The sequence below is a fragment of the Chanos chanos genome, chromosome 9 (genome assembly GCF_902362185.1).
Source record: "Chanos chanos chromosome 9, fChaCha1.1, whole genome shotgun sequence".
In the NCBI taxonomy this organism is placed as follows: domain Eukaryota; kingdom Metazoa; phylum Chordata; class Actinopteri; order Gonorynchiformes; family Chanidae; genus Chanos; species Chanos chanos.
Window position 1 is genome coordinate 7,551,098 of NC_044503.1, and position 15,452 is coordinate 7,566,549.

The window sequence follows — 15,452 nt, forward strand, 5'->3', positions numbered from 1 at the left end:
CACAGACACGATGCAATTGACTTAGAAAGATGAACAGGGTCTGAGATGGGTTTTCAGCTCCATTACAACTGAACGTCTGCTCATTTGCGCAGTATGTCTGCGGGGCAGTCATACGCTAAATCATTATCTCATACCACCACCCAGGTTGTGCATTCATAGACACGTGCGCACACAGGCTGAGATTGCTCTGTATTGAGTCCTTTGGGGTCCGCCAGCGCCTCCTTTCTGTCCCTAACAGCGGTCATCTTCGTCAGTGTCACTCAAGAGCTCGCAGCCCGACACGGAGGAGGCCTGGGCCAGCCGCTTCCGGAAATGCCCGTTCGGAACCTGCCAGTTGTGTCGCAGCTGCGGCGCAGAGCTGATGGTGTTGGCCCGTCCCAGGCTGGTTGCCATGGCGGCCTCAAAGGTGAGAGTCTCCTCCTGACCGGTGGAGTCCGGGCTGTTGATTTCCTCGTGCAAGGGCAGGTAAGGCTCTGAGATGTAGCGATGAGGAGAGGAGTGGCTAACACCTGCCCCTTGCCCTGAACCCAGAGATGGTCTCTCCTCCTCCCAGGAAGGCTCCTCCCCCTCTCCCGTCGTCTGGGTCCGTGGACGGCCTTCCCCTGCTTCCGGCGGAGACGCGTGGGCGCGGCAAACTAAAGGGGAGTACGAGATGTGCGGGCGGGGTCGCGAAGGGGTTTGTGGGAGTTGGCGACGACCTCGTGGGGTGCTGGACTCAGATGTGGATGGGACTGGACTCCCCGTATTGTTGCCCTACAGAAGAAAACAGAAAGGACCACCGATGAGCGGCAGAGGTGCGAAACGACGATTCTTAAAAGTTCGGCGAAAAGCAGAAGTTCACAGCGCTTTCACAAGGTGCGTGTGCCCACCTGTCTTTGCGGGGTGTGTGTCCGACCCTCGCTGGGTGAGCGAGACTGCCCACGCTCCTGCGACTGGTGCTGGCTACGCTCCTCGGAGTTACAGCGTGATACATCAGGTGACAACAGGTGGCGCCGTTCTTTAGACCGACCTCTCTCCCTGTCTATCTGCTCTCTGTGGTTAGACCTGACACCTGAAGACAATATGTGTACACGTGTATATATGTACGTATGGAGGTATAGAGGGGAGGGTAACTCTTAACTACAGCTGCTCTGTTCCTAAGCAAGAACAAACTATTATCAGTAGGTAAGTGTTACTTAGCCAGTTGTTAACTCTTCATAACTCTTCATGGCTTTAACGAACACTTTCAGCTTTAATGCTCACTGATCAAGTACTAGCAAGTTAACTAGGGGCAAATATTAAAACAAATTGTGTTACCCACTAAAACTGTGCATGTCATATAAGAAACACCGATAGGTTGTAAAACAGTCCAGCAGCCGAGAGGAAACAGCAGAGTTCCTGACCTCTGTAGCTTCTTTGTCGAGATCTCTGGAGCCGGTCAGGGCTGACCCTCTCTAGGGAGAACTCCTCTTGCCAAACACCATTCACACACTGATCCCCAATGGTGGAGAAAGATCGCTTCATTAACTTGCCCTCTGTGCTCATCTGTCAAACACAGACACATGCAAATACACACACGCATGCACAGATACACACACACGCACGCACGCACACACACACACACACACACATACACAAAGAGACAGAAAAACACAGACACAGACACACAGACAATAATTTCCACCTCGTTAAGAAAACCGATACACCTCCTGGCAAAAAAACACTTCTTTTCCCGCATGCCTCTCTCAGAGAATCCGTCGTGCGGCGGAGTTTGCAGGCAACCGTAGTCATCCCCACTACTCCACATGCTGGATAATTCCATTTTCCTCAGCTTTTGTCTCAGTGTCACACGCTCTTTGCAATGAATCAGCGAGATCTGCGGTCCACATTACACCCCTCTCCCCCCCCCCCCCCCCGTACTGCAGGATGCTCGCAATCTGTTACCATCACTGATCGGCTCAATCTCTTATTTCACACCATCTATTCTTTCCTATTGTCCAACAGAAAAGGTTAAAGCAGAGCACTGAAGCACAGCCCAAAGCATCGGCAGAGTTTGGCTGACAGAAAGCCAATCTTTTTTTGGGGGATAGCAGGACTAAAGAAGAAGGGGTAGGAGCTGCTGTACCTGTGGCTCTATGGCCAGACGAGGCATAGAGGAGGCTCGGATAGACACGGCCCTCCCTGGCACCTCGAGCGGGCCAGCCTGCCTGTTAGTGGGGCAAAGGACCCGATTAAATTCTTTGTGCTCCGGGACCTATGCAATCAGAAAGAGAGGGGGAGAGAAACACAAGAGGTTCTGAAGGCTGAGAAGGCAAACGTGTATCCCGTCATTACACCCATCGGCCAGCAGAGGGCCTCGCTCGTCTCGTCATCGTCGTTCGAATGAGGCGTGTGTTTGCTGCGACTGATTCGCAATGCCACTCTAGCGGGTTGACTCGAGCGCCTATCTGTAAAACCGTAGTTCTGTTTCTCAGCAGGCAAGAAAAGCACTTTCACTGCCACTTTCACGAGAGATATGCACTCAGCCTTATGTGTGTGTGTGTGGGGGGGAGTGGAAGGGGGGGGGGGGCGTTATCCCCAAGGGATTTAATGATACGTGAGGTTCAAAGCAGACTCACAGCACGATGCGAGGCGAGAGGGTAAGAGAGCAAGGGCGGGGCACCACAAGCACAAAAAAAAAAAAAAAAAAACAACAACAAAAAAAAAAAACAACAAAAAAAAGAATGCCAAAGCTTGAGATGAAGCTTGACAGGAACTCAAGAGTCAGAGTGAGGTAAGACCAAGAAGGGGCGTCGGCGCAGAAAATGCTGGAAAAAAAAATTAAAAATCGAGCCTCAGAGTCCTTCAAACACAAACAAATCAACCTTGCCTCGTTTTGAAAATATTAAGCATTTGTTATGCATACAAAACCAGCCAAACCGCAATAGCAAACACACACACACACACAAAAAGAGGAGGGAGTCATCAGTTGTAGCAGCTATTTCACAGCTGTTCAACAGAGTAGAAAGAGGAAGAGGAAGGGGGTAGAGTTTGATAAAGACGGGGCGTTGATGTTTACACAGCGCAGATACGTGATCAAACCAAAAGGGGAGAACGGACTCTCTTATGAAAAGAAAGGGACAGCTGGCTTTCCTGCCCTCTGTTCTGTTCGTGTGAAAGGAGTGTGCAAGCATTGAGCGTATGTATGTGTGTATGTGTGTGTGTGTGTGTGTGTGTGTGTGTGTGTGTGAGTGTTTGTCGTGTGTTCTCTGAGTCATAGCTTCATCGTTGTTACCTGTTAACAACAGCGGGCAAACTACAAAGCTCTTCCTAGAAAAAAAAAAAAAAAAAAAACCTGGAGCCTCTTCGGACAGCCCGGGGGCGAGGTAAAGGAGGGAGTGGGGTTAGGGTTTGCCATTAGGAGAAAGAAGACTGAGAATGAGGGATGTCCGTGAGGAGAGCGGCGTAGCAGGAATTTTGGGCGTGATGCAAAAAAAAAAAAAAAAAAAAAACATGCAGAGAAAGATGACAAAATGTACGCATGCAAATTCAGTTCTGAATGAACACATAAGGTACTGATTCAATTTGAGTTGGAGCGGATTTCGTATGGGTGCTGGCTTTTGAGAGGTTTGTTACCGACACAGTGTCTGCATGTTATAAGATTATCATTTTGTGTGATTACCATGCAGTTTACGTGCGATCGCAAACGTGAATAATTTCACTGCCAAAACCAACAATTCAAAACACGGATTAAAATGAAATGCTGTTAACAACTACACAAATTTAAAAAAAAAAAACAACAAAACAAACAAATGAAATATCTTTTCATTTCAGGACACTGTACCTCAAACCCTACCACTATCGTGATACACATTAACTACAAAATTTGCCGTTTTTGTTAATGCACTGAATTGATTTGCTGTGTGAATGTGCTGACACGTAAATGGGCACAAAAATATGATTGAATATGCATTGGCTTCATCATAGCTCATATGCATATTCTGTTTACCTGCGAGCGGCATCTTACCATGGTGTGGAGATGATGCGGCCGGTAGCGAGGCTGGAAGTCATCCTTTGGCTCCACGCTGTCTTGTGTCCTAGGCTGCATAAAGAGCTCCTGAGGAGAGATGGGACTCAGAGCAACGAAACCTCCTCTTGTCCTTATGGGAGGGGAGCAGAGAAACGAGGAGATCAGCACAGAGGTCCTTCATAAACCATAAATGTTCAAGAGTTTAAATATCGACTCAACAGTGTACTCAGACATGCATTTATGTCACACTGAGACCTAGATTTAGACAAACATGTATGGTGTTTGGAAGAGTCCTGGACGAAAATACTCTTATATGTCTCCTCTCCTTTCCTGTTTCAGTTTCTGGTACTAGGTGCTAGGACTTTTGGACTAGGACTCAAGCGTTGAAGCAATACCCGGTATATATCATACGAATGCCTTACAGGGAGTTTTAACATGATTTCCTCAGTGCGGTAAAATAAGATTAGTGACTAAGACAACAAAGTCAAAGCCAAAGGGAATGCTTAAAAGCACTGGTACACTGCCAAGCATTCAAATACAGTAAACGCAGATTCATCCCAGGTCTAGCATAGACCGACCACCCAACAAACACACACACACACACACACAAACATGCGTGTGTGTGTGTCTGTGTGTGTTTGGCTGTCAGTCTATACTGGACCCTAGAACATATAGATAGATAGATAGATAGATAGATAGATAGATAGATAGATAGATAGATAGATAGATAGATAGATAAATGGACAGATGGATGAATAGATACACACACAGACACACACACACACACACACACACACACACAAATACACACACACACACTCACACACACACTGCGACACACAAACCAAGTGAACCAAGTGAAGTGGTAATTACAGGGCAGATCCAGCACTGTGGGGTAGGAAGGGTAAAGCTTTGGCACTGCTGAGGATGTCCTGCGGAAGGGAGGAGGCGTCCATGCGCTGGAACATCGGAGCGTGTTTCTGTAGGGAGAGGACACCAGCGTGTTAACTCACTCCCCACAGGGGAGTAAGATTTGTGCTTCCATACCAGTCCGCCGTGCAAACGATGCAACTGAGCCCCATTCATTACTCTGATTGGATACTAGCCTTCATCTATTATAGGCACGTCAAATCAAATCATAGCCACTCATATTTGACAAACCATGCAGAAAGGGAAAAAATGTGATATGGTTTCATTGGCGCATAGATTCAATGGGATCAATCTATAGGGAGCACCGACGTTAGATGTCAGTGACACAGTAAGCTATATTTGAAACTTTTAAAATATGATTGAAATGCATTTGAACTTAAACTGAGAGTAAATGTTTAAATTTAAAGTTAAGCTTAGCTTCCTGTGGACACTGAGTTACCTGCCAACATTTACTTTCAATTTGACCTCAAAGGTAGTTTTACCTACTGTTTTCAGTGCCCCACTGAAAGCTAACCTCAGGCTTTGCTTCAAATGTTTACTTTCAATTTACCTTCAAACACAACAAACAAACCACACCCCATAGCAAAACAGCCAAGGATGATGTGACAGAACACTGCTCTACTGCACCTATATTACTACAATTTCAACACAACAGCAAAACAGCAATGTTTTCCAAATGAGCAATAAAAAAAATGTTGCTGGGCACAAAAAGCATTGGACAAAGTGATTAAGTAACAATGTATGGTAATGTGCTTACGGTAAAAACAAACATTTACAGATGAGGTCCACCACGAAAGTCAACAGATAATGTTCTCTGAGCCAACACAATGAAACATGAAAGCTGGTGTTTATCTGCACCTGTTCCTCCAACTGCTGTCTGAGTTTCTTGGCTTTGCTCTGTTTGTAATAGTCCATGATCATCATAGCAGCATAGATCTTCCCAATAGTCATGTCGCTGGCTGGAGGAAAAACATTTTTTTTTTTTAGAGTAAAATTGTATGCAATTATTCCTATTATTCTAAAGTGTAACATTCTAAAGTATGTACTAAAGTAAAATATAATACTGTTATAAAGTATAATCATTTGGGGAGGTTTTAGGCTGTGAGATACAGTAATCTGCTGGTAATAAAGTGAAACAGATCTGGTGAGGTATGTGATATGTGAGGAATGTGACGCGTTATCAGGGCGTCATGAGGTGTAACCTTTGTGGATGGGCACAAGTAGGTCCAGTGTTTTCTGAGAGAGGTGAGGCCAAATGACACTGATCTCCTTCTGCAGCTCAATGTCCATCTGCCCTCTGTCCTCACCACCTGTCACACGGTTAACAAACTCATTAACACCAGCACAACGTTACTCTACAAAAGACTCTACGACCACGACCCTTTGGAAAAAAAAAAAAACAACAACAACAACAAAAAAACAAAAGAACCCCCCCCCCCCAACAAAAATCCTGTAATTTTTCCTTAGTTAGTGTGTTCTCTTTTTCTGTTCAGTTATTGTTCATTATCAATACTGTCTGTCTATGTTTGTTTTGCACTGGTTTTCATTTCCCTGGTACTGTTACAGCAGTGATACTTGCTTTTGCTGTTTAAGTCTGAAGCTCAAGTACCTCAGCTGCATAGATCACTGAACTCGCATCTCTTATTCCAAAACCCCATAAGATTATCAAACAAAGCAAAGAAAATGCTGCTTTTCAGAAGATCACAGAGAACAACCGATCGGTGATAAGAGGAAACAGTGAAGCTCAATGCAGTACTCCTTCTCAGTGGGAGCTGAAATGAGAGTTGTTAGCGGGAGCCGGTGGGGAGCTGACCTCTGGCTATTTTGATTTCCAGGGCGGTGCGGATCAGAGCCATGAGGGTGGAGGTGAAGTGGACCGACATCTCATCATCCACCGGCATGTTCATTAACACCAACCTCTGAGGGGAGCCGGAAAAACCATAAGGACAAAATGAGCGACTCGTATGGATGGATAGTGTGACGAAGCCAGAGGGTGTTCACCTGCCTTATGCTACTACCACCAAATGACTTTCCTCTGCACATCTTTCACTCAGAATGAAGTGAAAATGTATCAGTTATCAGTTCATTTTTTGGGTTATTTTATTTATTTCTATCTATTCTAGCCTCTAAATCTTTTTAATACCCTCTGATACAATTGATAGGGCCTGTTTTTCTTGTTAATGAAATAGTGATGAATTATTGTGAACGTTATTGTTTGTGTGCATGTTTCAGAACCATTTCAATATGATCACAATTGTCAAAGCAAAACATGCAGTACAGAGGAGAGGACTAATCATCTAATTCTAATGAAGATTCATGCTGGGAAATAATTAGAGAGAATTACTGGGGTGTAGAGAGAGAGAGAGAGAGAATGTGAGAGAAATAAAGAAAGAGAAAGAATGAGAGAGAGAGAGAGAGAATGTGAGAGAAATAAAGAAAGAGAAACAATGAGAGAGAGAAAGAATGAGAGAGAGAGGGAGAGAGAGAGAGAGAGAGAGAGAGAGAGAGAGAAAGAGAGAGCGAGAGAGAAAGAGAGAGTGAGAGAGAGAGAGAGAAAGAAAGAGAGAGAGAGAGAGAGAAAGAGAGAGAGAGAGGGGGAGAAAGAGAGAGAGAGAGAAAGAAAGAGAGAGAGAGAGAGAGAGGGGGAGAAAGAGAGAGAGAGAGTGCGAGAGAAAGAGAGAGCGAGAGAGAGAGAGAGAGAGAGAGAGAGAAAGAGAGAAATATATATATATATATATAGAGAGAGAGAGAGAGGGAGAGGGAGAGGGAGAGAGAGAGTGTGAGAGAGAGAGGGGAGAGAGAGAGAGAGAGAGAGAGAGAGAGAGAGAGAGAGAGAGGGGTGTCGGGGGGTAGGAGGGTGCTGGCATGCATATAGGAGAGGGAAAAAGAAGTTTTGTGGCAGAGAGGACGATGAAGCGAGAAAAAAACCCACTTCACTGAGATGTTCTTCCACATCATCATCAAAACACTAATAATACAGCCTGTAGTGTATAACACACTGTTAATGATATGACAGTCCATGCCATAACACACAGCATACCACATTATCCTGTTATGACGCAGAACTCGCCATAAACTATACAGTAATCCAGTCGACAGGCAAACAGCCACTACTAACGATATGATTTAGATTTAGAACAGAGAAAAGGACATCGGTCCACAAATAATAAACTCTGACAAGAACAAAAAAATGCAGCACCAAGACAAATGTCTGTGTTTAAACAAACTTAAGTGATGTATGCGGACTTGTGTGCATGTGTATGTGTATGTGTGTGTTTGTGTGTGTGTGTGTGGTAACAAAGAAATAAACAAAACAATCAAATAAATATACAGCGTGACATCTACGCAGACATAAAAAAAATTGCTCTCTCTAATTTCGCTATCACTCATATCATATCACATCATATCATACATCACAACTAACTATCTATCTGGACTGGAAGATATACAGGAGTCATTATAGTATATTGTGCATCTACATGAAAGTGACAACTCTCATATGATACTCATTATGATATATTTTCCCTTGGCAGCTTTGACATTTAGATATGGAAAGATATTGTCCTCAGACTACCTTATAAGCCACTTTGGAGGGGCATTTCTTGCCGAGACCAAGAGGGGGCGACATGTGCGTCAGCATCTCGTACATATCAGTGTAATGAATACGGCCACTGAGGAGGAGGAGGAGGAGGAGGAGGAGGTGGAGGAGTCGGGGAAATACAGATGTGGAAGAGGTAGGAGAGTGCAGGCATTCCCACGGAAACGGAGGAGGTAAAACAAGGAGGAGGTGCGTGAGGGAGGAGAAAAACAAACGACAATAAAAGAAAGAGGAGAAAAAGATAAGGGGGAGGGGGGGGGGGAGAGAAAGGTCATTTTAATGCAGTCATACACAAAGGAAAACAAATTGGAAGAAACCAACAGATTAAAAAAACAAAAACAAAAACAACCAGGTTGAATTCTTTCTATGCGTCGCTTGCATAGAAATCTGTGAGGAGAGAAATTATTAGGACGTAAAAAAATCAAAGACATGACAGGCCAGCCTCTTGGATCTATATGGAGTGACGGACGGATCCTACTATAGTTTCAACCGGGTTGAGGCGGTGGACAAGGAGATGTGTCTGAACGATATCTCGCCATCCGCAAACTAGCGAAAACTGCGCTCGCAGAACTGCGTAAAACAGAGGCACCAGATCCAACCAGGCACAAAGAGACTCAATCTCCGGTGACAGCCCTTGGCAGAGTGTAGTTAGATACAGTTCAGCGGCGCATAGCTGCGTGAGTAATTACCAAGTGCTGCCTGGGCTATTCACTCTTAATGATTTGAATGGGGGCCAGTGGACGGACTGTCTCTTTGTACCGCGAGGCCATGGCTTAGCCATTCTTTGAGCAGGAGGAGAACGGTCGCTCCTGGCAGCACAAGCAAAACCGAGGGGTGGGGGGGGGGGTGGAGGAGGAGGTGAGGGGAGGTGGGAATGGGGCAGGAAAAGGTAAAGAGGAGAAAGGGAAAATAAGGGGACCCTGGTCAAGAGACTGGAAGTGAGTGAGAGAGATGGGAGAGGGGGAGAGGGAGACAAGGTTTAGGGTGGGCTGGGCTGCGGTGCAGTGCAGTGGGGTGCGGTGCACGGGAGTGAGCGTGGTCGAGTGGATGAAGTCAGTGGTGGAAGCCAAACCTTGCATGCCACCCTGTAGGGGCAATTCTTGCCAAAGCCCAGAGGCGGAGATATAGTGCGCACTACTTTGTACATGTCCTTATAGTGAATCCTTCCGCTGGAGAGGGAAAAAAACACATTCAGTTTATCTATGAAAGAGTACAACACTTTGGATCGAGTCAGTGCTGGAACCGTCCATTTGAAGCGGAGCCCGGACGTGTTGTGTAAGCTGCCAGTCTGAGAAACTGGAGGGGGGGGGGGGGGGGGGTGGCAAGACTTCAAACAAAGCAGCAATGTGAAATTTCAGCATTCAGATGTTGCCTTGTCAGATCACACATATAGCCTTCGCAATACATTGCAAATGTGCTTATGCAGTGAAGTTAACACAGCTCTGTAAAGCAAGTCAGATAGTGTTAACACACAGTAAAAAAATACTGTTCAGTATACAATATACAAAAGCTTCAAGTTTAAGATCACAAATATTGCACGATAATATAGTAAACAAAAATGGAGAACACAACATTACTGGTTTTAAGGGACTTAAATGTGTTTTTATGGGACATTTTCACCAGTAAGGGATAGCAAGACAAAACAGCAACATTTTCAAGCAGTTGGCTTTAATCCTATAAGCTGACACATGAAAAGCCATTCAGAATATCGGAATTTACTGGATTTTTCACAAAAATCCCTATTTTTAATTAATTAAAAATGATTATTATTGCACAATCCATTCTCACATTGAAATACATGAGGCTTTTTGGATAATTCCAAGTCTTCCAAATTCTACTGATTTCTCTCTTACCATGCGGCACGGTCATACTCGCCCCAGATGCGGACGAACTCGTCCAGGTGGTGAGGACCCAGAATGGAGGAATCCCGAGTGAGGTACTCGAAGTTATCCATGATCACGGCCACAAACAGATTCAGCATCTGAGGAAGACACAGGGGAAAGAAGCTCCGTGCTCAAGTATCATGAGAGGATTCTGAACATGTGTGTGTGTGTGTGCGCGTGTGTGAGAGGTTGGGGGCGTTAATTGTGAAGTTTCTTACCAGGAAGGAGCTGAAGAAGATGAAGGAGACAAAGTAGAAATAGGCAAAGTCAGTGCCGCAGTCTTCAGGGATCTCCCCTTGAGAAGGGTCGTGTTCACACTCCTGTCCTCCCAGACACGACAACATGATCTCCTGCCACGACTCTCCTGTGGCACTCCTGCATGCAAACACACACACACACACACACACGCACGCACACACACACGCACACACACACACACACACACACACACACACACATACGCACACTGGGTTATGCTTACTGCTAACATTTGCATGAAAAAAGCCATCTGGTCTAGGTAGAGATTACATTGTGTTTGAGGGCCGTTAGGTAGCACATCCAGTGTCCGAGCCTGAATGATGTCATACCTGAACAGCAGCATCAGAGCACCCAAGAAAGTTCTGAAGTTGTTATGTTCATTGATGTGGCTCTCTTCATTCAGCTTAATGTTTCCAAAAACCTTCAGAAACACGAGCACAACTGGTAACCATGGATACCACAGTGTGATAATGAATTATTCATTCATACTGACATTCCTTTTTGTAATAAACAAGCCCATTGATAAATGAGGTAATATTTTCAATTTTAAGCCATAATAAAATGAATAAAAGAGTAATCTGTGTTTACCTGCATCCCAATGATTGCATAAATGAAGAACAGCATTGCAATGAGTAGACACACATATGGAAGGGCCTGAAAGAGAGAGCATCTAGATCAGTCAGGTTTGCCTTCTGTGAAACGGAGTCATATCACTCAGGTTCGTTATGACAGCCTCTAAGACCTCTGATGAGACTAACTCATGCTCATCACAGACAACTATACTAAGTCGTTTGGTGAAAGTTGCTGACCTTAAAGGACTGGACAAAGGTCCAGAGGAGGATACGTATGGTGTAGCCCTGTCTGAGGAGCTTAATGAGACGAGCGGCCCGGAAAAGCTTTAGGAAGCTCATGTTGATATTGCCTGACTATACATAAAGGAGAACAGGAAAGGAAGAGGGAGAAAGTAGTAGTTACAATCAGAGTCATCTTTTCATTGCAAAATGTTCTTGAGGGTTTTCACATAGGTTATGTCATTTGAATCATATTTATGCTTGGTGAGTTACCTGCAGGTCAACCACTATCTCAGTGATACTACCGAGAACAGTGATGAAGTCGAATATATTCCACGTGTCCCGGAAGTAATTCTGAAAGATAGACGTGACGCTGATGATAGTCATTCGTTTCTATGTGGAGATGTCATATGAGGAAACATTGGAAGCTTCGATTACTCCCACAATGTGTATATGTGTATATTACTGAGGGAACCAATTATTTTACCCTGTTGAATTGTAAGTGAGGGAAAGAAACATGGATCCACATTTTGTTTTCCTAGTGCACTTCTACAGAATTGAGCCATTCTGTCATTATGTAAAGCGTGTTTTTATTTGTTTTGTTTTGGTTTTTTGTGTGTTTATACTTTTTTTAAATTTTTTTAAACCCTGTGGTATTTAAGGAGACTATCTATGTGTTTTTCCCTTAAATATAGTAACTGAACAACATCCATGAAACAGTGGGATAAATCCTTGGATACAGCTGTCTCCATAGGGTTTTACTAATTAACTATCTACGATTTGAGCCTCTGGCATTTCAACAAGCACGCTTGTTCACCCCATCATCCTGTCTACGAGAAGCCAGAGTTTGAGATAGTGTCTGTTTCTGTTTAAATAATAGTATATGGTTTCTCTGCATTCTCTATGCTTACCAAAAAGCCAAAGGCTAAGATCTTGAGGACACACTCCACAGAGAATAGCACCGTGAATGCTGTGTTTAGGTGCTTCAGTACTGCGTCATACGCTGGAGGGGCAGAATAGTACTGCAGTGGAGAGAGAGAGACAGACAGACAGACAGAGAGAGACAGAGAGAGAAAGAGAGTGAGAGGGAGGGTTAGGTATGCGTGGGAGAAAAAGCACATACAAAATTATCAATAAAGAACTAAACTACATCCTCAACAGTGACGAATATTTTTAGACTTTTAAATGAAGATGTAGAGAAGTATTTCTACGCGCGTGGTTATTTGACTTGTCAGCTGACAATCCGCTATCGATGCTAGCCGCTGATTCTAAAGTTATATTGTCAAAATATCTCCAGCAGCAGGCAAACGTGTTTAATGTTTAAAAACGGAAAATGCTTTTCACAAGCAAACTTCAAACCCCCTTGGAGCATCTCTCTCTCACACACAAACACACAGTGCGCTGAGAGCTCTGTATATTGAAAATGACAGGGCAATATTTGAGTCTGATGACAAATTCTTAGGCCTTGGGATAAAGGTGTGTGTGTGGGGGGGGGGGTGAAAGCTGAAGGTAAGTTCTGTCAGATAGAAGACTAGTGAAGCCACACCATTACTTTTAGGAAAATAATTCTTTTAAGTTGTTGGCGGAAAGCTAATGAGGAAAATGTTAAATAGGAGCTGGTGGCTTTAGATCAATATTTAATAGGCGCTGACTCATCCACGTCTGGCCTGCTGGTCTCATCACGCTGTCTGTGACTGAGGGATATTTCTAGGAATAACTGCCCGCAGCAGTGGAAAAATCCAAGACCCGACCTGACCCTTCACGCTTCTGCAGTGACTGCCATTCACGTTTAGTTACCGACGAAACCTTTTCTTTTCAGCACATAACACACATCACAAGGAACGCTACAGTAAACTGTTTGTGGTCATTTATTTTCCCCAGAAACCAGGCAACTGATTGCATAGCGATTCAGAAAACACAGAATGTAATGTTTGCACACAAGAGGTCCGATGAAACTTTGCTTTGAACTCAAAACATAGTGACCAGACAGCTTAAATTAACCCACATGTAAACTAATGAGTGACCATAAGAATATGGATGAATATTAAAATGAATCAGAATGGCCAAATTGTTTCCCTTACCTTCATCATGAGGACAATGGTGTTGAGGGCTATCATGGCCAATACAGTGTATTCAAATGAAGGAGAAACCACAAAATGCCACAGGCGATACTGAAAGGTTTGTCTGTTTTGGGGCATGTAGCGTGTTAGCGGTTTAGCACTGATGGCAAAATCAATGCAGGCCCTCTAAGAGAAGGAAAAGAGAACCAACATCAGTGTTTTCTTGAGCCGGTAACCTAAAGCAAAAACTTTTATGTACAGAGCGCACAAAATGAAAACAGATACCATGAGATCTGTCCAACTACTGACTTACAGTGAAATATGAAATATTTTCATTGACTAAGCTTTCTGTAAGCTCTCTGAAGTTTCCATATGAGAAACATTTAGGAACTCTTTAAGAAAGTCAATATTGAGAGAGAGAGAGAGAGAGAGAGACAGAGAGATACTTCTGTTCATCTCTGCAAATTTTCTAGAACTTTCCACTGGGCACCTCCGCGTTATTGGCTGTCAGCTCTGAGGGAGCGAAGTCTTATAGCGCCGACGGAGTCATTTCAATGGACATGTTACATTCCATCCGCAAACCAGGGGCTTTAACCTACACACAGGCCTGGTGTGTTGTGGTTCTGCTGGAGTGTCAGTGGGTTTTAAAGGACGCTTTGAGAGCACCATGCGAAAGGTTACTATAGCAAAGCAGCGTTGAAACAGTGTGGAAACGAGGGAAAACACTAAATAGAAGACCAAAAAAACCCCCAAAAAAACCCCTTGTTTGCTAAGTGAACAAAGTTCTTTATTGAGCTGCTGTGAATCATGCGCCCTCTTGCTCTCGCTCACTCTTTCTCTCTCTCACTCTCTCTCTTTCCACCGTGTGTGGGTGTGTGTTTATGCGCGTGGGCGTTTGTGTCTGTCTGTCACCTCATTCTTCTCCAAGCTGCACTCTTCCATCATTTTGTCCCCTTGCTCTTGAAAGGTAATGATGATGAGGGCCACAAAGATGTTTACAAAAAAGAAAGGAAAAACAACAAAATAGACAACATAAAAGATAGACATCTCCATTCTGTTCCCTCGGCTGGGACCCCGGTCCTCTTCGGTCACATCCACTGAGTGCTGAAGAACTCTGCCAAAAAGAAACTCTGGTTATATCTGTATACCAAAAAAAACACCCTTTAGTACATATATTTGTATAACAAAAAACACTTTGTGTTGCTTCAACATTGTTACAAATACTATGGACACCTGAAAAAATTTTTTTTTCCAATTATTTTTCCAAGTGCTGTCATAAATTAATAAAATTACATGGCAACAGTGTTGTTATGTTGGTAAAACAGTTGCAGGATAATGACTCAAGCATCAACTATTTGCGTCTAAATATAAACAGTGATGTAAATGAGAGTAAGAAACTGATGTTTTATGGCTGCTCTATTATTAGTAACTTAACACAGCTTGAGAGAACACATAATATTGCAATATTTTGCCCCATGTGTCCAATGTTCTCCTCAAATACAATACATGTCTACATGGCAACATAATGTTTACAAAACACAAGGTAACCGTTTTTTTTGTGAAAGTTCACGCTGTTCCTCGTTAGAGAGAAATTCATTCACACGCATTCGAGAATTCTGAAATCTGCGTGGAGTTTCTATGACAAACATGTGCTTTTAAACACGAATGTGTTAAATAACCTCATTAGGGCACGGTTTGTGGCGTGTCAGAAAGAGATGCAAAAACACACTTGATGTTCAAGTGAGGGAAATGACTCACTGTGGCCACCCTTCTCCTGTGGACACAGTGAAGAGTGTGAGCAAAGCCCAGACGATGTTGTCATAATGAAAGTCATGTCTCCTCCACTCTCTCCTCTTCATCTCCTTCTTGTCTTTCTCGTAGTCGATGTAATAACCTCTAAGGTGAATGAAAAAGAGGATGAAGCTCTGACAATCGTTCACTAAC

The 15,452-nt window shown here is 43.8% G+C and overlaps 1 protein-coding gene across 1 annotated transcript in view; it reads right to left on the reverse strand.

Moving 5' to 3' along the window:
* Positions 1 to 231: 231 nt before the first annotated feature.
* cacna1ea (calcium channel, voltage-dependent, R type, alpha 1E subunit a) overlaps positions 232 to 15,452 on the reverse strand; it is an 80,975-nt gene continuing 65,754 nt past the window's right edge. Inside the window, 20 exon segments of the mRNA XM_030783544.1 lie at positions 232 to 753; positions 870 to 1,051; positions 1,383 to 1,524; positions 2,105 to 2,233; positions 3,986 to 4,118; positions 4,862 to 4,968; positions 5,777 to 5,877; positions 6,121 to 6,228; positions 6,732 to 6,837; positions 8,493 to 8,589; positions 10,370 to 10,497; positions 10,618 to 10,774; positions 10,987 to 11,078; positions 11,246 to 11,311; positions 11,467 to 11,583; positions 11,722 to 11,802; positions 12,360 to 12,470; positions 13,530 to 13,694; positions 14,421 to 14,622; positions 15,267 to 15,404. Coding sequence (XP_030639404.1) covers positions 232 to 753; positions 870 to 1,051; positions 1,383 to 1,524; positions 2,105 to 2,233; positions 3,986 to 4,118; positions 4,862 to 4,968; positions 5,777 to 5,877; positions 6,121 to 6,228; positions 6,732 to 6,837; positions 8,493 to 8,589; positions 10,370 to 10,497; positions 10,618 to 10,774; positions 10,987 to 11,078; positions 11,246 to 11,311; positions 11,467 to 11,583; positions 11,722 to 11,802; positions 12,360 to 12,470; positions 13,530 to 13,694; positions 14,421 to 14,622; positions 15,267 to 15,404 — 2,884 coding nt within the window.